The 23,610-nt window shown below is 46.5% G+C and overlaps 1 protein-coding gene across 8 annotated transcripts in view; it reads right to left on the bottom strand.

The window, feature by feature from the left end:
- LDB3 (LIM domain binding 3) overlaps positions 1-23,610 on the bottom strand; it is a 112,729-nt gene that overhangs the window by 53,219 nt on the left and 35,900 nt on the right. For 5 of the 8 annotated variants that reach the window (XM_072628556.1, XM_072628559.1, XM_072628560.1 and 2 more), the window contains exons 4-5: positions 19,841-19,916; positions 13,467-13,864 (exon numbers count right to left, since the gene is read on the bottom strand). In XM_072628556.1, coding sequence (XP_072484657.1) covers positions 13,467-13,864; positions 19,841-19,916 — 474 coding nt within the window. Of the gene's footprint in view, positions 1-4,748; positions 4,953-7,032; positions 7,056-13,466; positions 13,865-19,840; positions 19,917-23,610 lie in introns of all 8 variants that reach the window. The other 3 variants (XM_072628558.1, XM_072628561.1, XM_072628563.1) reach the window with 1 other exon arrangement.

Here is a 23,610-nt window from a genome sequence, read left to right as displayed (position 1 = left end):
ACCAAGTCTGCAGCTAAGAAAAGTAGGGGAGCTGAAATTTTCAGTTAAATCAGTGCTAATTTGTGTCATTTGTGCTGAGAGAATGAGGATTGAGCCAGGGAGTCAGAGGAGTTCTGTTGTATTAGAAGACAACAAGTTTAGAGAAGTGGGATATTGGAAAATATCCAACACTGAGTTTCATAATGACATCAAAATATTGCAGTTCAGGAAAATAATTTGAACAGATCAACAACTGAGTTCCAGGTAGCACCCACTAAGGCAGGGCCCAATTCAATTCAATACTACTCAATCCTCAGTTCTCTGAGGTCTCTCACTAAGCTTCTAGAAACATCTAAATAAATGGTTTCCAAGCCACAGAACAAGAATATTCATCCTGATCACAAGGGAACTTCAAGGCCTTTGTAATGCAAACATCTTCTTATGCTAAACAGTGGTCAGGGAATTCATTTTTGAATCCCTCCCTCCCTCCCTCCACCTTCTCCTGGCTGATTTCCTATCCATCATTTGAAGTTATTTCAGCTATCACCTTCTCCAGAGAATCTACCCTGAGCCTCTCACTCTGATCCCAGCTGGTAAAGGACTTTGCCCCATTAGATACTTTCTATGCATTTACCACAGATTATCGTGGATTGGGGCCATATGTTTATTTATTGTTTTCCCTTATTAGACTACCACACACAATAGATACTTCATAGATGTTAAACTGAATTGAAGTATGTGTGACCTTGAATAACTCACTCTTTGGGTCTGAGTCTCTCTCTGTAAAATGAAAAGGTTGTTTAGATGATGTCTAAGGTATCTTCCAGATGGTAATCCTGTGCTTAATCCTAAAACCTTACTCAGATCTTGCAGATGGTAGTCTATTGAGTTTCCCTCCTGCTTTCCTTACCGTGCTAGCTTTTTCAGAGCCCTTTTCCATAGGGAAAGATGATAGCTTAACCTCAAATAGGCAAAGCCTTCTGAGGATACCTGGCTTCATCCAAAGATAGCAAAAAACTCAAAGTAAACAACATACTCCGTTGTATTAGGATGCCCCTCCCCTTGTGTGAGCTCCCCTCACACAAGCCTGAAGGGAACCAGACTGTGACCTTCAATTCCACAGAATCTATGGAGGTAGATTTTCACATAACACTGTCGGGAAGACCAGCAGGCTGAAGTCAGCCTGGTTTCATGACGAAGGTTATTATTTCCATTTCCCTGAGCCATGAGTCGGGAAGCAGGCGGCGGGTGACAGCTACCTTGAGGACGAAGCGACTGCCCGAGACCTTGTCTCTGTACTCGTCATCGAACACCCCAGACCAAATCCCCACACGGTTACCCAATCACCCCAAATGAGCAGGCAGGCAGGCAGGCAGGCAGACAAACAGACAGACTTGGGGAGGGAGAAAGATGCATCTACTTACACAAGTGGTGATTCTCTGCCGGGCGGGAGATGAAAACCCAGCATTGAGTGAATGGTTTCCACCAATAAACAGAGGGGATGTAGAGCACACAACGGGGCAAGGTTAGTATCAGAAATGAGTTACAAGAGGAAGAATTGAATAAAGAAGGGAGGGAGAAAAAAAAGAAAAGAAACATCAATGAGGAAAAAACAAGTTAATCAACACCGACTATCCGAAATAAGCGCAGTAGGCTCAGTACGCTGGAGGCAGCATCGTGGTTGAGGTGTCAAGGGATCTGGGTTCAAGTCCTGGGTTCTGACACTCACCAACCACATTTTCTGTTTAAATATTTTTCGCAAAAGGTAGCATACAGTTACAGAATGAACAGGCAATGTGAGTTCAAATCCCTCCTAAGATACTTACTGGCTGTTTTACCTAGGAAAACGACAACCTCTCAAAACCTTAGTTTCAGATCTGTAAAATGGGGATAATAATACCTGAAGTATCTACTTTTTAGGACGACTGCTTGTGAAAAATGTTTTGCAAACCTTAAAGAGTCATAGAAAAGTGAGTTTTTGTTGCATTACTTTGCTTTTGTTAGGGCTTCATTTTCTAATTTTTTAAATGAGAATAACAATACCTGTACCACCTACCTTGCAGGGTTGTCAGGGAAATGCTTTGCAAACGTATGGTACTCTAGAAGCATGAGTTGCTGTTATTATATTGCTTTACCTCTCAGTCACGGGTTCTTCATCTGTAAAATGGGACAGTACCTACCTCATACTATTGAGAGGGTCCAATAAGGCAATGGATAGAAATCACCTTGTAAACCTGTAAAGCCTCCTAGGAATGCCTGTTCTCATTGGCAGCAGAGTATTAGCTCTAGAAGGATTACGTTGAAAGGAAGGCAAGAGGTATTTTTCTTTCCCTACATGAATAGCTCCCCAAAGGGCCTTTCACATCATCTCTAAGGATAGTGCCTGGCACGGAGCAGACACTTAATAAAGCTTGTTGACTTGACTTGACTAAGACTTTCACCATCCTTTCTTTGCAGTCCCCTGAGGCTGAGAAAGGGGCGGGGAAGGCTTAATGGAAAGAAGAGAGTTGTTAGCACCCATTCATGGTTTAATAGAGGTGTGGTCAAGTTCAAAGGGCAAGCTTTGTATTCTGAGGTACAATGGAAAGGGGGAAAGACATAGAGTTAGAGATCAAGGTTTTAGTTCTGGCCCTCTCCCTTGTCATCTGTGTTGCCTGGTCATACTACTTAATCTCTCTCTGTCTCAGTTTCCCATGCTGTGAAATAAGTTGGTGGTTTGGATTGGATGACCCCCACTGAGGACCCTTCCAGTTCTAAATCAGTGACTCTGTGATTCCCTCAGTTAGGCTCAAGCATTCTGCTATGGAAGTTGGACCCTTGTAAAGTTACTGGATATTTCTTCTGCTCCTCCTCACTCATACATGTCCAGGTCAACTTCATTCACACACACACACACACACACACACACACACACACATACATACAGCATATATATAACAGTTTGCTTTTGGGCCCCCTCTACTGTCCCTAGCCCACATGTTTTTTGAGTTCAAAGACATGGAACCAACATTTTAAAATGTTCTCTCAATTTGTAGGGATAGTAGAGTATGCTACTATCCAGTATAGGACAGAGGCATAACCCTTTTGCCCCAAAATGGATAATTGTCCAATTTTGAAAATTTACACATTAATCGGCTTTTGGATGGTTGGATGGAAAATCGATTGAAGAATGCATGGAGTCCCCTTCTCAGGGCTCCTTGAAAATGGGTCTAGGCAGCAAGAGAGGTTTTTGGTGTTATCCTGTTCTACACTTTCTCCTTCTTTGTTGCACCATCAATTGTATCACCAATCTACTGGTGTTGAGCCTGATCTTCAAGACAGATTGCCACTTGGGGTGATCAGTCTTGCACCAAGAAGGAATCCTCTCACAAGAAAACATCCCAGCTCTGGACTCTTGTTTCAGAGCTGCCTTCCTACTCTTGATCTTAGCCTGACAAGGTAGAGAAATGAAGCAGTAGATTATTTTCCATCTCATGTGTAAAAAATCAAAAAAAAGAAAAAGAAAAGACAGAGAAAACTGTGCTTAGGCATCGCCCAAGTCCCACAGAGATAGTCTCTGAGATGGTCTAGATTTGGTTCTGGGAGTTTGTCCTCTTTCCCTCCACTCCCACCCCCTCCTCCAAATTAAAAATCTACTGAGATTTGTCCTTCTCTAAGAAAACATTCAAAGTTTTGAGAGAATGTATGGAATCAACATAACAAGCTGATCTTGCCTCTGGTGTTTGGGACTGAAACTAATCAAATTGTGAGCTATTTTGTGGGTGCCCCAAATATATGCCCTTCCCCTGTTACCAGGAAACCAAAAGGTTTTTCCTTTGCTTCCCTAGCATTTTTCAACAACCCAACTAGAGGAAACCCAAGGACTATGAAAAGTTGTGAATGATAAGACAGCCCAGTGACCCCAAGAGATTGCCAGGAGGGCTTCCTGTTAATTTTTTTCCCCTTCTCTCAATCACTTTTTTTCTCCTTTCTGCTGACCTTACCAAGACGTGCAGAGAAAGAAGAGATTTGTGGGGCTCAATGGGAGGAGAGCAGAGCCAGGAAGTCATGTAGGGAGACTAAGGAATGATCAGCTCCCAGTCTACCAAAGGCCCAAGATACTCAAAGGGGGCTTTCAGATAGAACTCTTAAATCAAAGACAAGAAGGAGGGGGCCTGAGACCAAGAGCAAGTATTGCCAGGTGATTTTGAGATTCACAACAGTTCTTGTCCCAGTTGCCTTCCACACGAGACACAAGCTCACCTTGACCAGATAGTGCTTGGTTTGCCCTTTCTGGACAGAGGCAATTGAAGGGATCATCTGTCAGAAGACAGTCTCGTGAACAGAGCACATTGGTGATCACTGGCTCTATAGAAAGATGCTGTTTCTGGCATGAATGAAGAGGTCAAGATAATATTTGCCCCAGTGGTATTCAGGCTTGCAACTGGTCACCTACTCAGATCCCTTTAATCTGGCGTCTGTGGTTGTCCTGTATTTTTAAGCATATCGTGATGACCTACTTGCGTTCCTTCCTGTTTCCCCTTGGCCAGGTATATTTCCTGGCAGTGACTTCTGCAGCTCCCCATGACTTTACTATAGACAGATGTAACCTTGCTCACATGACTTAACCTTCCTGGGCCTCAGTTTCCTCATCCATAAAATGATCTGTGGCACAAGGTCTTCTGAGACCTATTCCAGGCAAAGGTACAATAGGAGGATCTTAGGCCAGGAAAGGGGACAGGTGCCTCTCTCAGGCACAGTCATGGGCACAGTGGGGGTTAGGTTCTTACCCGCTGAACTCGCTGCCCTGAGCTTGGGCTTGCCCAGCGATGGCATCCATGATGGCATCCTGTGAGTACATGCTGATGGGCGTGTTGTACTGGGCATGGATGATGGTGGCCTTGCCCCCAAGCCCCTTCACCTCAATGGGCTTGTGGGTTGACAGGGCAGAGTCCTTCAGGGCATTGGGATTGAAGCGTTCCTGGTACTCCGCACTGGGGGTAGGAGAAGGGAGGAGAGAACATAGGGGTAGAGAGTGACAAAGGGGGTGGGAAGTAGGCAGAGAACGGGAGGAAAAGAAGGAAGGGAGGAGGAAATAAGAAAACAAGGAAGGACAGAGGATCTAGTATTAGATAGGAAATCAAAGAAAGGATACTGAGCCAGCTGGTGAGAGATATCTTACAAAGCAAAGACACTGAGACTAAGTGGAAAAGGGTCAACTACTTAGGCCCAATCATGGAGCAGGGACAGACTGGGAAAGTTGGGAAAGGCTGCCCAACTTCTCACCGAGAGAGAGGGCATCTTAACAGAATGTATGCCCAGCTCCTGCCATGGCACCTGATATACAGTAGGCATTTACTTGACTTGAAAAGGCTCTACCTTGGGGTTAGACTTGCCTGTGGAAAAAGTGACTGTCTTGGCTACCACAGGCCTTCTTAGCTTGATTCCAGTGGATAGAAGCCTGAAATGCCATCAGCTCCCAAAGGTCTCCTTCATTGCCCTAGAATTAACTAGACTGCTTCATGGGATAAGCCCAGGGAGGCTGTGGATGCTTGTAGGGTTCCTATGCGCATAAGACTCTGTCAGATATCTCACTTTGCACAGATCTGGCATCAAGGACAGGGCAGGATAAGGAAGAACAAGGACTGCTCATGTGGAGGTCAACAGATAGACAGACAGAAGAGCAGACAGACTCAGCCCAATCCATGCCATCCAAGGCCCAGAAGCAAAGAGCATCCCTGCCATGTCCTGCACTGGAGAAATGGGGGGCCCCAGTCTCCTCAGGGAGAATGGCCCTGATCTTCAATCCCTCGGCATTCTCTGCCCTCTGAGAGTCTCTTGAAGGGGCAACAGTGCAGCCATGAACTTCAGGAGGGCTTGTGTTTCTCTTGGCTCCTGGGGATCCTTCTGCTTCTCTGGCAGGGACCCTCTGTGCAGATCAGAGCAAAGCCACTATCCAAGGAGCAGACAGCAGGCAGCTTTGACCAGACCCACTTTCCCAGAGGCCAGATCCCCCTGGCTTTCACTCTCCACAAGACCCAGTGTGGCTCCCTGGTCTGTGGCCTCCATAAGGGTGTGCTCCATAAGGGGGGCTTGTACCTGGAGCTTTTGCCCCAGGAGCCCAGACCCTGACATTTAAAGGTCATATGTCTGGGGATAGCCGACTCTGTGGGAGGGAGACATTCAGGTACATGCAGGACAACTTGGCCAAGCATCCGTAACAGGGATGGGATTTCTGGAATGAGTGGGCTGGTCTGACTTCAAGAAGTCAAAAGAAGGAAGAAGGCTTGACTCTGAGAAGAGAGAATTTAGGTGAGGGGCTAAGGGAAGATGAAGCCCCTTTGGGGGGAGGGGACAGGGACCAAACAAAGACAGCCAATGACATGGTCAGTGATATGGACAGCAGCCTACTCCTGAAGCCAGCCAGGCATGGCAGAAACATGGCAGGAAATACAGTCCCATGCGAGCCACGCTCCTACTCCACTTGGAACACAGTAACCCAGACCTTTCCTATCACACATAGAAACATATTCACATTACATGTGTCTGTGTGTATGGGAGAGTGAATAGGACTGTGTGTATGTGTGTGTATGAAAATACAGAGTGGATGTATTTGTAGGCATGAGAGCCTATGAATGCTTTAAATGTAGGTCATATGTACATGCATATATGAGAGTGAGCACATGTCTGTTTGTGTAGTGTATATATGTGAGTAAACAGAAATGCACACATTCTGTGATTGTGTATATTGATGAAAACCGAGAATAAGTACGTGTGTATATGTTGGGGATCAGTAGTGTATATGTGCACATGGACATGCGTGTTTCCATGTGAGGACACATATACATGTATTTGTGTCTTTTTGTGTACCTGTCCTGTGTTTGTAGTACACACACAGCTACACAAATATATTTATACCTAATGCATGTTTGCCCACACATGTGTACAGATTCTTGTACAATTCTGTCACATAGAGACATGCAAATACCACCAATGTATGTTCATATACTTTCACGTGCACAGACCCACATGTACACATGCTTTCATTTATGCACACTTCAATCCGATACTAACTTGGCAGGAGAGTTGACTATAACCTGGGGAAAAGAACAGACAGAAGAAACAGAGAAATCAGAGTGGGGTCTGAGTTCATTGTGGAATGATGCAACAGAGAGAGCCTGAGTCCAGAAATCCCGGAAAGTTTCAGAGCGAGGCTCAGAAGCCAGATTTGATTCCAGGCCCTGGCTCATCCTAGGCCCTCAGAATTTATTTCTGAGTATTGGTAAATTGGTCTAGGGGCTGGAGACATTGTGATGTGTGATGACAGAGTCTTCATTTCTCCATCTTCCACTGTCCTGTCCCCCCTTACCCCAGAGAAGGCCCCATCACTCTGTAAATTGGGCAAAGGTGGATCAACAACTCTGAGGAGGTTTGGGGGGGTGGCTAGAAGGGGGCTGAAGAAACCCAGGGAAACCCAGACCAGCTCTCATAGGGCCCCAGGCCATAAGGTGAGAGGAAGGAACATTTTCTTGGTACCTTTAATATCTATCTAGATAGATGAAATACCCCACCTCTACCCCCCATCCCCATACCTGTATTACCTTTACAAGGCCCTTGTAAAGACGTTTCAACCAGAGAGTTTCCCCAAATTGAGCTCCCAGGGAAGATCTCAGGGGAAGACATAGGAGCTATAGACCACTCACGTTTCTATAGCATTAAGTTTACATCACACTTTATAGATGCTATCTTATTAGATGTTTTTCTTTACAACAACCCTGTGAGGCTGGTATGACAAATATGAGGTCCATTTTATAGATAATGAAACTGAGTTTCTTAGAACCTGAGTGACTAGGCCTTAGTCATAGAGCTGATAAGATGTGGGATTTGAACCCAGATTCAGAGCCCTAACTAGGGCGAGGATAGCTAGACTTTTCCCTAAAGCACCAACAGGTGGCATTTGGAGGGTGTTGACAATACCCATATTCAGTTAGAAGGTAGGAATGGCTGAGCCTAGGACCTGTTTAATAAGAATAATGAGTTAAAATGGGAAGTTACCAGCTGGTGGGTTTCTTGGTCCCTTCCTGTACCCTGGAGGAGTGCCCCCACGTCCTCCCTCCCAGCATCACTGTCTTTCCTCCCGAGACAGAGGCTGGGAACGCAGTAGGACTGGGCAAGGTCACCCTAGCACTCTCTTTCACCTCACTTACCTCACCCCTCAGACCTAGAGGCCTCTAGGCCAATGAACATGGTTGGTTCCTAGCCAGGTGGGCTGACAATGCCCCATGAGCTACCTCTCCTCCTCCTGCTTCCCCTCCCTCCACCCTGGGTTTAAGGCCTCTGTGGGGCAGGACCCACCCAGAGTTATAGTTTGAGATTCCAACTGATGAGCTGACTTTTCACAATCAATCATCTGGAGGACAAGTTCTTTGAATCAAAGTAAACAAGTCCCCTAGGAAACGCAAGGGATGCATTGAGTGTGTGAAGGGTCCTCAGGGACTCAGTGTCTTCTCAGGTGAGCTCCGCCCGCTCCCCTTCCCCTACACTCTCTCTCTCTCTCTCTCTCTCTCTCTCTCTCTCTCTCTCTCTCTCTCTCTCTCTCTCTCTCTCTCTCTCTCTCGGACCTGGGAAGAAGCTCTAGATGGATAAGACTGAGAGCCAGAGAGACTTTTAAACATCATCTAGTCTTGCCTTTCTACCTTAGAGGTGAGAAAACTGAGGCCCAAAGACATTGTGACTTTAAGATCACACCAAAGGGAGATTTGAACCCAGATCCTCTGGCTTCAAATCCAGTACTCCTTCCCCTCCTTAATATCTTCGGATGGCTTTGACTGGGATGGGGCTGGGATGGAAATGAATCTTAAAGCTAGAGAAGGTTGGGGATGCAGGTGGAGATTATAAGGCCTCCTCTGTCCAGACTCCATGTATGTTTCTTACATTCCTATCTTGGCAATGGGGACAGTGGGGATGGGGGAGAGAGAGAGACAGACAGAGAGAGAAGGAGAGGAGAGGAGAGGAGAGGAGAGGAGAGGAGAGGAGAGGAGAGGAGAGGAGAGGAGAGGAGAGGAAAAGGAGAGGAGAGGAGAGGAGAGGAGAGGAAAAGGGGAGAGGACAGGAGAGGAGAGGACAGGAGAGGCAGGGGAGAGGAGCAGGCTTGGTTGAAGAGGGCAGCAGTTCCTAGTCAGAGCAAAGCTGGCCCATGGTACAGTCTGGAGGTTGTTTTAAAATATCTCCTTCACCCACGTGTCACTGTTACTTAAATTAGAATCACAGAGTCGGCAGGGTTGGGGGGATAAGCTCCTTTGACTGAGGTCATCTAGTCCAAGCCCTTCCAGAAGCTTCTATAACACTCCCCACTAGTACTCATGCAATTTTTGCTTGAGCTCTACTAGCAATAGGGAGCTCACTACCTGTCAAAGTAGATCAAAGGCCAGAGGCTCCTAGATCTGGAAGCTGCCCCCCCCTGCCCCCCAGGCCACTGTGTTCAAAACTTTCATTTTACAAAAGAGGACAATGAAGCCCAGGGGAGCAAAGGGAGAAAGCATCTGAGGTAAGATTTGAATCCAGAGCCTCTGATTCCACAGCCAGAGTCCTTTCTACTGCACCACACTACTTCCTATTTTACAAACGAGAAAGTTGTGGTCCCAAGAGGGGAAACAGGCTCTTGCCACTAAATCAACACTCTCTTCTTTATTTATTCTTTATCATTCATTACTGTCCATTCTGGACTCCTTTTCTGTGGTTCAGACCTCCCTGGGAAGGCCAAGTCACTCCATCATCTCAGGATCAGTTAATTTAGCGGCAGCTAAGAAGGATGGGGGCAATGTGGAGTGGGGGAGAAATGAAGAATACCAAAGAGGTTTTAATGAGAAGCACTGGTGCCTTCCTAGATTTACTGAGGCGAAGACTCTTGCTGCTTGGAATGTGACTGCTAATCATGGTCCCACCCAGTTTCCTAGACCCAGGTGCCAGATCATGATGGCGGCTCTGTTTGATATCCAATCCCCAGGAAGCCTAACCCCCTGGTTCCATCCCCTCCCTGGCACTGATCCTCTAATATATCTCCAGACACTTCGAGTCAAGAAAATTCCATCTGCCCTCTGAACCCTGGATGAGACCAAAAATATCCTCAAGCTGAGATATTTTAGGAAGGTGCTATGGTCCCTTTTCCATTTTAGGCATGTGCTGGGCATGGAGGATCTGATCCAGGAAATACTTGGTCAGCACTTTGACCTCCAAAGGAGGCAGCAAAGCCCCTTCCCCACAGTTAGAGCCTCAGCTTGTGCATCTGGCCCCCTTCTTCTGCCCCTCTCACCCTGAAACAATCAAGCAGGTTTCTGGAGTATTGGAGAGGAGAACCTGCTACTTGTACCACCTCAGGGTGACTCCCCCTGCCTCACCCAAGTCACCGCAGTCAGACTCAAGGCTGCGTCAGAGCTAACACATTTATACCAATTTCTTGGCCAACTGCAAGATTCTGTAACCACAAAAATGAGAAGCAGCTACACATCCTAAAGTCTAGCAAGGGCAAATATCTTGCCCAGGGGCACACAAGTCAGACCATCACTGGTGGAAGGCAATCCCTTAACCTCTGACTCCAAAGATGGCACTTTTCCCATTGTAAGCTCCTTATGAGTTGGACATGTTTTATTTGGTACCTGTCTCCTCATTGATTAGCACAGTCCCTGGTCCATAGTTGGCATTTGTTTGTTGGTTGATGAATGGATTCCATCTAAACCTGGAGAACGAGCTCTCTTGTGGACCCCAAAGGAATTTTCTGCCCCAAGATATTCCCCATTACCAATAACCAATCAATGAATGAGAAGTTATTAAGCACCTACTATGTGCTAGGACTGGGGTTACAAATACTATAAATGAAATAATCCCTACTCACAAGGATCTCACATTCTGTCATCACAGTCCAACCCCATGGTGGAGGACATGTCCACCTGGCCTTGTAGGCTTGCCATTCTACCATCCCTAGCTCCCTAACAGACACCCATGATGAATGTCTTTGGATGGATTTGTGGGGAGGGAGGCTGCCACTGTTTCCTGGTAATTATTTGCTTTGCTATTTGGTCCTTCCACAAAAGAAAGAATTTCAAAAATGGGGAATCCCATGATGTTCCAGCATGTTCAAATATCAGAGTAATCCAACCCCACAGTATAGCTCAACCCCCAAGTTTGCACACCAAAAACACTTTGCACACACCCTTGAACCAATGGTCACAGAAAATCTGGCATGAATGATGTTTCCTTAGGCCTCACTGAACCAGTCAATCCCTAGAAAGGAAGAGATCTTTCAGTAATCCACCAGACTATGGTCAGCTACACAGGCACCACAGATTCTCATCCTTTCTCTCAATTCACAGCTCTAGCCTAGGCCAGAGTTACAAAGAATGAAACAATCCCTATTCACAAATTAATTTCAGTGAAAAAAGCACAGACTGTGGGTTCAAATCTCTTTTCTCAAGCTTACTACTCTGCCTGCTCTTCTCTCTTCAACTCCTCTCTAGAAGCTGAAAAGAAATATGATCCAAAGACCAAGGCATAAGCTAAGCATCATATTTTTTCATGTCTTTGTAGACCCAGCACTTAGCATAGTGCTTGGCACATAGAGAGAACTTAATAAATACTTGTTCACCAACCAACTGACTGACTAGATCAGACTACTTTAGCCCTGTTCCTAGCAAGAGATGAAAGCCATCTTAGCTAGGAGAGCACTTAGACCTTTGGGAGTCTTTCAGCAGAGAAAAAACAGGAGTTAATATTCAAATAACTGAAGCTCCAATTCATCATTCAGTTATTCCTTAAGGCCAAGTAGGCTCTAGTTTAATCCCAGTACAATATGACTCATTTCTCCCTCATAGGATCATAGATTCAGAGTTAGAAGAGACCTCAGAAACCATCAAGTTCAGCCCCCTCATTTTACACATGAGGAAGTAGAACTATTGGGAGGCTAGATGACTTGTCCAGGGTTTTGAACTCAGGTTTTCTTCATTCTAAGTCCAATGCCCTATCCACTATCTCATGCTGCCTCTCCTCCAGACATTATCCACCATGCTTCCCCTTTCTGGTTTAAGGATATATATCTGAGCCCTCCTCTTCAATATTCACTGTTATTTCACCGCCTCTTTGGTCAAATCTGTTACTTTTGGAAAAAGGATAATTTATTAGGCTCAGTCAGAGCTCCTTTGCCTATCATCCAAGGCCTTCCAAAATTTAGCTCCAACTTCCCTTTCTGGGTTTATGTCCCACAGCACCCCAACAGGAGTCCCTCACTCCAGCCAGGTCACTCTCTTCACAGTTTCCTACCTATATCATATTCATGTTTATGTCTGTTTTGACTTGTGACATTTCCCCAACCTGAAGTGTCTTCCTCCCTCCTTCCCCTCTTTTGCTAATACACTGAGGGCCTACAACATTGCCTGCTGCAGCACCAAACTGAGCTATCCTGGATCCAGGCAGAGCCATAGATGACTCCTTTTGCGGATGTGAAGGGTGGCTACTTTCACAACATTTTGCTTTGGCCTACTCTAGGCTGACTTTGCTTTGGACCATAGTTACACTGAGAGTTCCATTCTAACTCATGAAGTCTTGCTTGAATTGGCCTGGTATTGTCTTTATTCTTTTGCATTATACGTTTTTTCCTCAGAAGGGTACTCCTCCCTTTTTTTAAAAATTTTAATTAGAAATTGTTCTAGGGAGCTCTTAGTTATCAGCTCCCTCTACCAATGCAGGTAGAGAGTTGTCTGGAACACTAGGAGGCTGTCCCTTGTCCAGCTGATGATATATTCAATAGATTATACCTGAGAATTTCCCCAGATGAGGAAGTCACCCCTACCAGAGAAGCTCAGCATCATCATCTCTGCAATTTATAAACTCTGGAATTTACCTAAAGTAGACATGTCAAATTCAAATAGAAAAAGATTTCTAAGCTGCGTATTGTCTTAGAAAATCACAAGTTAAATCATCTGTGTTGTGCTGTATTTCTGTTTATTGTGTTAAACATTTCCCAATTACATTTTGATCTGGTTCGGCTTGGTCACAAGTTTGACATCTCTAGACTAGAGCACTATGAGGTAGTAACTTGTTTTAGGTCATACAGTCAAAATGTGCATTTAAGGGACTCAAGTTTTATCAGTAATGGCAATTACTGAAGCAACAACACATCTGTAACATACAGTCATATGGTGATATGGAGACAGCAAGGGACATGGTCATGGTCACACAGCTAGTGTCTATGAAAGGCAGGACTTGAATTCAGGCCCTCCTGATTCCAAGACTGGTCCTCTATCCACTATGCCACTCTGGTAGTAGGCACTGGTAAACACCTCTTCACTTTATTTAACTTGAACTCCACTGGATGGATTAAAAAGCACTTGCCTCTCAAAGTCAATACAACAGGACCTAGTCAGAGCACCAAGGACCCAGAGCTCCCTAGTAGGGTTAGGGGTAAGCAGTGAGGGGGCATGTGGTGTCACTGAACAGGTGGAGAGGAGAGTACCTACCCTTTTGGCAGTTCTGTACTCGGTGCCTTCCCTCTGAGGCTGAGCTGATACATCTCAGCCATCTCCCTCAGCGTTTCTGCCGAGTACAGGCCAATGGGGTTGTTATACTGTCTTGGTTGCCTGGAGCCCACTTGCACCTTGGGGCTCAGACTGTCAGAGGTTGCCTCTGGATTTGCCTTCAACCCTTGACTCCCTCTTGGAGGTGAAGGCTCTGAGGTCACCATGTGGGAGGAGATGATGGTGGCCTGGGAGGAGGAGCTAAAGGTCTGACGGACCTCCTGAGTGCTGACAGTCCCTAAGCCTGTTCCATTGGTCACCCCTGGGGTGCGGGAACCCACTTTGGGGCTGGGGATAGAGCTTAAAGCTGCCAAGTTGCCATTCATCTCCGAAGCAGGGTCCTGGAGCAAGGGAGCCACCATGCAAGAGGGCAGGGGCAGAGGAAGGGGGCAAAGAAAAAAGAGTCATCAGAGAGATACAAGCATTACTCCAGTATGAATGCGGCTGTCTGTAATAGAAGGGATAGTGGCATACAGCCCAGGTGCCCTCCCACCCTCAGTGCTCAGACCCCTTTGTTCAGACTCATGGCTTCCACATTTTATCCCCCTACCAAAGGAGAACCTGGAAGAGAAAACCTGTTTGTGGGGTGTTGCCTGTCTCCAGCCCCCACAGGCTGGTGATCAGGGTGGCTCCTCACATCCTCTGAGAGCTGGTTTACACCTGAATAAAGAAGCAAGGAAATACTTTTGGAAAAATCAAATGCAGCTAAGCCCATGCCTAAGGATCCAAGGGTGGGGGGCAAGGAGGGAGAGTAGGTTGTCCATAGTGGCATCATTCCAGTGATCCTAGCTAGATCTGGCTATGGAAGGGATTTGGAGGCCAATTAGTCCAACACATCATTACACAGATTAGGAAAACAAGGCCCAGAGAGATTAAGGGATTTATCTAAGGTCACACAGGGAGTAAGTGTCAAAGGCGGGACTTGCTGGGATTTCTCATGCAGCTGCCAAGCACTCCTCAGCCATGCTTCACAGACCAAGAGGCCAGCAGCAGGTTAGATGGGCCTATGTCAGGTTTCCAGGGGACTTAGGGAAGTTGTGGCTCCACCAAACAAGGAGAGCAGTTCTGAGCTCTGGTACCTAGGGAGGGAATTTCTGCTTAAGAATAAGGGCAAAGTAAGGCAGAGGAGTCACTAGAAAATTTGATCCAACAGGTCAACATGGAGGTGGGATTAAACATACTTGCTCCCCTAAAGACCAGTACCCCTGTAAGGTCCACTTTGCAGTGTAGACCACTTGTCCCAAGCCCACACCAACCCCCCAGTCCCATTACCCAAGTACCTCTCTCCCAATACCCTCTCCCCTCTGTTGCCCTTTGGCACACCCCTACCAAAGGTGCCCTGATGCCTCCAAGGCCAGACTCCCTTGGGGCATAGGGTCATGCTCACTCCTGGTTTTACTGCACCCACAGTCAGACTCTCATTGATGACACTGCACCTTGTTCCACAAACTGTTTTTGCCTTAGGTAACAGAGACAATTACAGAGCTGGAAAAATGTCATTTCAAGGCACCCAGTTTGTAACTGGCCTATTTCACTCTCTGCCCATTCATAGGTCTGGTCTTGAAATCTTGGTAGAGTTAAAGGCACAGTACAATTGTCATAAGTTCATGAGTTAATTGAGGGCAGGATCGCTGAAGGGAAGAGCAGAGGACCAAATTCTAGCTAACTGGCACAGCCTCATGGGATATTCTGTTCTCGAGCCTTAAGAGTCCCAAGTCTTTCTCTTCAGCTAGGCACAGCTCTGGGGCAGCTAATGGATAGAATGCTGGACCTGGAGCGAGCAAGACCTGAGTTTGTACACTTATTAGCTGCTTTGTGACCTTGGGCAAGTCATTTAACCTCTGCTTGCCTCAGTTTCCTCATCTGTGAAATGGAGATCATAACAGTACCTACCTCCTAAGGATCATACTTGTGAGATAATACTTGTAAAGCACTTAGCATAGTACCTGCCACATAGTAGGCATTCTATAAATACTAGCTATTATTATCATTAGCCTCAAGGCTAATCAGTCTGAAAAGTCATAGCAGTGAGCCTGGTGTGGCTGCCTTCTTTACTCCCCCAGCTCCTGCTTGGGCATCCTGCAGTGACAGGAGGCTTGGGCTCCTGCAGGTCTTGAATTTGAGCTTACTCTAGTCTGGAAGGGCAAAGGGCAAAAGAACCCTAAAACTCAGGGTTTGAAAGAAGCCCTGAGGATTTACTGGGAGAATTTCTGCCCTCCCAATTTCCAGATGAAAATAAGCCAGTTTCTCTCTCTGTGTCCAGGCCCATCTCAGCTACCACCTGCTCTGTACTTCTGGCTTCTGAAGCCTTAGCTGTTCTCCCTTTGACTAATTTTGGCTGGTTCCTCCCTTCTCAGGAGGATGCCCAGGGCACCCAATGTCATTGTTTTTCCTTGGGCTTCACTCCCTGCTCTCTGGATTTTCTCTAGGCTCCCCATGTTCTGGTATCCTGCTCTGCCCCCTCCCCACCTTATTTTCATTTTATGTGCTGTCTTTCCCCTTTAGAATGTTCCTTGAGAGTAGGCATTGTCTTTCTGCTTGCACTTATATTCCCAACACTTAGCAAGTCTGCCCATTGTTGTTCAACAGTTTTCTAGTTCTGTGAGACTCTTCAAGACCATCTGGAGTTGTCTTGGCCAAGATCTGGAGTGCTTTGCCATTTCTTCTCCAGCTCATTGTTTCAGATGAAGAAACTGAGGTAAATGGGAATAAGCGATTTGCCGAGGGTCACCCAGACAGTCAGTGTCTGAGGCCAGGTTTGAACTCTGATCTTCCTGACTACCAGGCCTTGTTCTTTCCATCAAACACCCTTAATAAATGCTTGCTAGCTTGATTTGCTGCAGGTCCTTCCCTTTGCATTTCTGGAGGGGCTCCCCACCAATCAGCACTGAGGCCCAGAAGATCTTAGAGCTAGAGCCGGGAGAGCCCTTGGAGGCCATGTCATCCAATCCCCTCATTTATTAGGTGAAGAAACTGAAGATCATGAGGCTAAGTGACTTGACCAAGATGACACGGGTAGTTTATTGTCTTCTGGTGCTTGCCCTTTTGTCAAGGAAGAAAAGAATCCCCAAGAAGTCTGGGGGCAGAGGACATGTCTTATACACTTCCCTGAGGGTTTTCTTCCCATGTGGAGGGGTTCAGTACAAAACTGATGACTGATTGAGGCTCTTTCCTGGTTTTCACTAAGTGCTGGTCCTCAAGTCAGGACATTTGGGCCCAGGGTCTAGCTCCAGTCATTGCTATCTGTGTGATCCTGGATAAGACATTTACTCAAGGGATCTGACAGAAAAACACAGTTTGATTCATAAAAGGAAGAAATTTCCTAACAATTAGGAGTTTTTCCAAAGTGGAATGGACTGCATCGTGAGGAGATGAGCTCCCTGTCATTAGAGGTATTCAAGTGAAACCTGGACAGCCATTTATTGGGGCTGTTTTAGGGAGCATTGTCGTTCAGGTACATATTAGATTGAGTTTCTGTGATTTACTGATTTGGAGGTGGGGGGAAATGTACCTGGTAACTATGACAACATGCAAATGAAACCCAAGAACACCCCAGGCAAAGCGGGATGTTGCTTTAAGGGATTCCCCATGCTTTTTCAGAGCAAGGACTTCCAGTCCTCTGCAAGGAGCTTTTTGAGAAAAAGAACAGTTTGGAGAGAATCTCCAGACAGTGCCCGCTTCGGCCCCCATGACAATAACTTGGTATAAAGTTCTTTGGAGGAAACTACAACCACCTAAGATTTCCATAGTAGATGGCATGGCACTTTTGTGGGTTGTTACTAGTCCCATTTTGCAGATGAGGAAACTGACACTGAGATAAAGAGATTTGTCCAGGGTCACACAGATAGTAAGTGCCAGACCAGGATTCAAACCCAGGGCTTTTGACCCTAGGTCTAGTCTTCTTGTCACTCCCTAAATTGGCTGGGTCATTCTTTGTATTCAAGGAGGGTTCCCTTTCTGTACTTCCCACGAAGACCAGTGACATCAGTACTTACACCTACCTGAAATTCAGTGACTCACTCCAGGATCCCCCTCCTCCCAACTTCGAGCTATGCCCCCAGTGCTGAGGGCTGGGGTGTGCACCCAAGCCCAGATGCCAACAAAGTTGTCACTTTCAGAACACAGGTTTCAGGGCCTGATCCACTTAGCATGACCTGCAGAGGGCGCTCCAACTGCACCTTTAGGCCTCCTTCCTTTCATTCCACAAGGCAAAGTCAAGGTTGGGAATTTCAAAGTGCTGTCCCAGACTTTCCATCCCAGACTCTCCATCCCGCCCTGCAGGTCACCTAGCCAGTTGAAAGCTGCACTTTCCACATCCTGAGCTACAGGCATTCCTGTAGTGTTGGGGGCCTCCACTTTTAGAATTGGGGAACCTTTGAAGTCGTTTAACAGAACCCCAAGGGGCCTCTGAGAGCATTCAGAGGCAGAGTGGTCTAGTGGGTGAAGCCATGGGCTTGGAAGCTAACTTTGAATTCCACCGTAAATACTTAGTACGCATGTGATCAAGGACAAAGTCATTTAAACTGTCGGAGCCTCAGTTTCCTTATCTGAACAATGGGATTGATACAATGATACTTTTACAAGCATTGTTTTGATGAAACATTTTGCAAACTTTAAATAATAGACAAATAGGAGTTATTATCTAGTCCCACAGTTGCATTTCAATTATGAAGAAACAGAAGCCCAATGAAACGAAGTGATAGAATCATAGTTTTGTAGGTGGAAGGGATCTTAGTCATTTTACAGATGGGGAAACTAAGGCAAAAATAGACTAAGTGACTTGTGCTGGTTCCCAACTCATAAGTGGATTTGAAACCAGGTCTTCCCAATTTGATCCAGCCCTTTGGCCATGACACCAAGTTGCTTGCTTAAGGGTCTTCAGCTTGAGCCAGGATTCAAACTCAGATCTCCTGACTCCAAGTCCAGTGTCCTACCCACTTGACCACAATGCCTTTCCAAATCTGCCTTATTTTACAGATGTTCAAGCTAAAGTTGGAGTGAGACTGGGGACCAGGCATACTGGAGAATTCTGCCTGGCCAGGAGAAGGACCAGCTTAACAGAGAAGGTTCTGACCGGACTCGGGTTCTGGGCTTTATTCTCCTCATCTGCAATGAACAGGCTGAAGTCTTTGACCACAAGAAGTCTTCCAGCTTGGAAATTCTGATGGATTGGGAAGGAGCCAGAGGACAAACTGGGCCTTTGCCTACTTACTACTTATTGTCTAAAAGACCTTCAGCACCCTCAGAATTCTCCTTTGCAGGGCCCCATGTCCTTCCCACCCCTGGCTGTGGCCTCCCCCTTCTCCCAACCTCCACTTTATGGGTAACAACAGAAGAGAGGCCTGGTTCATCCACACAGACTCCCCAGGGAGTGATCTCCAAGGGTGGAGCTTGGGCCCCTCCCCAGATGGAGTGCCAGCCCCCCCCATCCCCCCTTCGGGCCCTTTCCCCACCCACCAGACCCAGAACCTTTGAAACGCCAATGAGGCACCATAATGGAGGTAAAGCAGGGTTGTGATCATCTCCTCAGGCCCACATGGCACTCCTTACCTGCTCCTTACCTTAGCCTGCATTCCCACTTCCAACACCCACATCACAACCAGGAAGTTAAGGGCATAGTACTACGGACCTGAGTGACCAAGCCCTCTTCAGCCAGGGGAGACCTGAGCCCCTTCTCTGTGGGGAGAAAACCCCCACAGCCCCTCTCTAGGTCCCCAACTCAGGCAGAAGCCCAACTGTACCAAGTGAAGAGGGAGCAGCTCAGGGTATTATGAAGGCCATCCAAGAAAGGCCTGGAAAATTGTCAGGGATTTTAGGGGCCCTCTCTGGGCTGTGGAGGATCCCTTCTCTGTCCTTAGCCAGAAGTCTCCTTTCCCAGTCTGACCTCTTCATCTTCATCTCCTAATGTCTTAGAAGCCCATTAGAAGTCCAGAATACCTCCTCCTTCTACTCCTGGCTCAGGATACCAGGGCCTGGGCCACCTGGGGATCCTTGGGTGGACATCAGGGGGCCCTTCCTGGCCCCCTGATCTGAGGATCTGGGGACAGTGACTATGCTTAGACTTGTTTGCTCTTGGGGTTAAAAGAGCTCCCACCTACATTTTCTTTCAGGGGCCAACAGGCTAAATTTCCTTCATCAGTCCTTCACAGCTTCACCTGTGTCTCAAGCATCCTTTTCCCTTTTTTCTTGTCTCATTAGGCTCTGGTCCTTGTCCTCAGAAGATGGATAAGACAAAGGCAAGAACTTGGATACAGGAAGGAGGGAAGGAGGAAGACTAATGTAAGGAAGGAAGGGGGATGAAGCCAGATGTCACATACCTTCTGATGGGGAATCACCGGCATTGGGGATTCAATCCGAGGAGCTGACGTCGAGATGGGAATGGGGCGTTTTGACCTAGGGAAAACCGAAGCGAGGTTACAATGGGAATTCTTCCACGCAGAGCCCAGAGCAGTCCAAGCTATTGCCCAACCTCACCCCACCTCCCAGGAACACTCGGATCCAGTGCTTTTCTTTTCTTTTTCAATTAATATTCATTTGCTTTCTCTCGTTCTTGTCCCCTCTTTAATTTAAAAGAAGAACAAAACCCTTGCAACAAATAAATATGTGTACTCAGGCAACAGAGATTCCCACATTGTTCATGTCCAAAAATGTGTCTCCCCAGTTCTCTTTAAATGTAATTACATTTTTGTTAAGTTCATCTGTTTTATACCAATTTCATTTCCAAATGTGTCCCTCCTCCTGCACCTTCCCTTAGGGGAGAACCATTCCTCATAAAAAGAAGGGACTCGAAGGATGTTTAATGTCATATTAATGTTAGCTAAAGTGTTTTTGTAATTATTCTTATTAACAAGAATCACAATAATAAGAGAGAAGAAAAGTTGTAGTGTACAATGAGCCTGGGAGTCTTACCTCTGACACTCACCAGCCGTGTGACTCTAGGTAAGTCACTTACCTTGTCAGTGCTCTGGGGGCAGAGCAACATGGAGCCTCATGGGAGTACTACCCCAACCAGATTAAAATTTAATTGGGAAATAGTTGATAAAAATAAAATAGAATGGATAATGTTAATATGTGGTTTTCTAAGTCACTATGTGATCTGAAAGGGACCCTTAAGTATGGTTAGTGGCCCCATTTGAGTTGGACACCATTGTTCTAGGTAACTGTCTAAAACTATAAATTAAAGAGAGAATGTTGCTATGTGCATTGGTAGAGGGAGTGTTCTCATCTGGGAGATTCCAGGTTCCTGGTCTCATTGTTATTGTTATGAAGTTTAGAGAGAAAATGAGGAGGGAATTTCTTGGATCAGACCATGTCATTACAAAGAGGACCAATAGGGTTGGGGTTTGAGAACAGATGAATGCGTCAATTTGACCTGTATGGAGACAAAGCATGATGACAGGGCATAGTAGCTGGAGCCTCATTTCAAGCTGGAAAGGGGACCATAGTCTTGGGTGGGGGTTACACTCACTGAAAGGAATACACAACCTGTTATGAAGAAGATGGGGTCTGGACTCTGGGTCCCCTGACTGGCCTCTCCCTTTCTCTGTCTCTGAAAAATCTCAGGTTTTTCTTCCTGTGGCCATGGAGGCTTGTCTCATCTGTTCCACTCTGCCATCCCTGTGAAGGAGTGCTGACCAAGCATCTGCTTGGCTTCCTGACTGTATCCTGTTCACTTTGGACAGGGGCTTCTGTAAACTTCATTCTGACAAGAACTGACATTTATAGAGCATTTTAAGGCTTGTAAAGAACTTTGCTTTACAAATGGAGCTCTGTCAGGTAGGTCCTACAGGTGTTGTTATTCCCATTGTACAGATGAGGAAACTGAGTCTCAGAGAGCTGAACTGACCTACAGTCACAGAAATAGTAAGTGAGGTTAAAACCCAGGTCTTTCTGATTCCAGATCTAGGACTCTTCCCATTGTACCTTGAGTATAATGAAAGACCTGTGAATCATGGTTGTGTGACCTTGGATAAGGGGGAGTGTTTCTGTATGTCTGCCTCCCCAAGAATCTTCACAATTACCTGAGTGTCCTTGGATGACCCAGGGTCCCCTATTTCTAAGGCCAAGGGTTCAGAGGAAAAGAACAGATGGGTCCTCTCTGACAATGAGACCTGATTTTTCCTGTTGTGCAGACTCCAAGTTTTCCTGAAGCCCCTCATTCTGCTGACCTGGTTTGCCTGGCAGTGCAGTGAAGAGAGGCTTTCTCAAGAAGGAGGAAAAATAAAGCCCCAAGTAAGACTGTGTACCCTGGGAGTGCTATCCATGGACTGGGGAAGGTTCCTCTCATTGAGGGTTATTATGCAGGGACTGGGTGAGTACTTGTCAGGAGAGGTAGCAGGGACTCTGGGTCTGCAATGGTTGGACCAGAGGACCTCTGAGGGCCTTCCATTAGACATCCAGGATGTCTGACTTTACTGGGACTGAAGAATAAAGGTAGAGTAGTAATAAATATGGGCAGTGAGGTGGCATAGTGGATAGAGTGCCAAGCCTGGAGGCAAGAAGACTCATCTTTCTGATTTCAAATTTGGCCTCAGACACTTCCTAGCTGTGTGACCTTAGGCAAGTCACTTCACCCTGTTTGCCTCAGTTTCCTCATCTGTAAAATGAGCTGGAGAAGGAAATGACAAACCACTCCAATATCTTTGCCAAGACAACTTCAAGATTGGGTCATGGAGAGTCAGACACCACTAAACGATTAGATTTGTCTGTGACCTTTCCAGGATCCCCTGGAACCCCCCTGAAGATGGCTTACAGGGATAGTGGGACCATGCCATGTAGTTCTGGGCCCAGGAAGCTCTTTGCTCTGTGTTGAGAAAACTGTTTCCATTACAGAATTTCAACATGTTTTGCCCAAGTTGGGAGATGGGTTTGCCGATGGTTTAGTGGAAACTGACCTAGGTGTCTACTGATCTGGGTCATTGAGACCTCTTTGGTGACAGACTTTATGAATCTCGAAGTCGTTGGCACAACTCCTCTAGGCTCTATATTCACTCCTTAGGGGGAGATATGCTCAGTTCAACAAGAAAACAGCTGGGACCTCTTACCACACAAAAGGCAGTTTAAATAGTCATGGCTACAGGAGCCATTGCCAGATGGGCACTCTCTCAAGAAAGCTTTTTTTTTCATGGAGTCCCATTGGCTTGCTGTGTGACCCTGGGCAACTCTCCCGAACTCTTTAAGCATCCCGACAGACACAAACCGAAGACACCATTCCCTCTTCCCAGAATGGTCAGAAATGAAATGGGCTGAAGTCTGGGGGGCTTTGTGCTATGCTCAAGAAGAAAGCTGTGGTAATAATGGAGTGTTTTCTTGTTTTCAACTATTTCAAAGACTTCTGTGTCCCAATGAGACCTCTGTGCTCGAAGAAAATGAATTCTACCTCTTGGAGACCCAGGGGTAGCTTGCGGTGGTAAGAAATCCAGAGGGACTGAGAATGGGCTGGGCTCTAAAAGCTGCTGGCTTGGGGGCTGTTGTCAACCCGGGCTAACACCTCTGGTGTTTTTATCTCCAGAGGAGCCCATCAGTGCCAGCCTTGCTTGGGATGGGTCTAGGGCCAGTATACAGGCCTCTGTTAGAGCAACAGTCCAGAGTCAGCCAGGCCAGGATGATGTGGGAGGTCTAGGGGAAAATGTGTTTTCAACTAGAAAGCTCCTCTGTGGTGTGCCACAGCCAGGGTGCCACGTTAGCCTTGAGGAAGCTTTCCCAGTCTAAGGGAAAGAAAAGAGGAATGAACACATGATCCTCTAGCCACAGAGAAGAGCTCAAAGAAGCCAGGAGGTATCAGGTAGGTCTTCCCAGGGGAAGCCTGGGGTTGTCTCCCTAAGGGAGAGCTCTACCCCCTTCCCCACCTGCTTCCCATCAGCATTCTGAACAGAGAGGAAAGCAAACCCCTCCTTCTCACACTACTGGAGGCTCGAATCCCTCCCAAGCCATAGCCAGGCCTCTTCCCCTGGTGGCTGTCGAAAGCCTCTCTGGTCCATAGGTCTCAGGGTCATAAAATAAGAGGTGTAAGGTGCCTGAGAAATCATTGAGTCCACGCTGCCCCCTTCCTTTAACAGGAAAGGAAATAGAGGCCTGGAAAGATGAA

Source organism: Notamacropus eugenii, chromosome 1 (genome assembly GCF_028372415.1).
Source record: "Notamacropus eugenii isolate mMacEug1 chromosome 1, mMacEug1.pri_v2, whole genome shotgun sequence".
NCBI classification, from domain to species: Eukaryota; Metazoa; Chordata; class Mammalia; order Diprotodontia; family Macropodidae; genus Notamacropus; species Notamacropus eugenii.
This window is presented reverse-complemented; position numbering and strand designations above follow the sequence as displayed.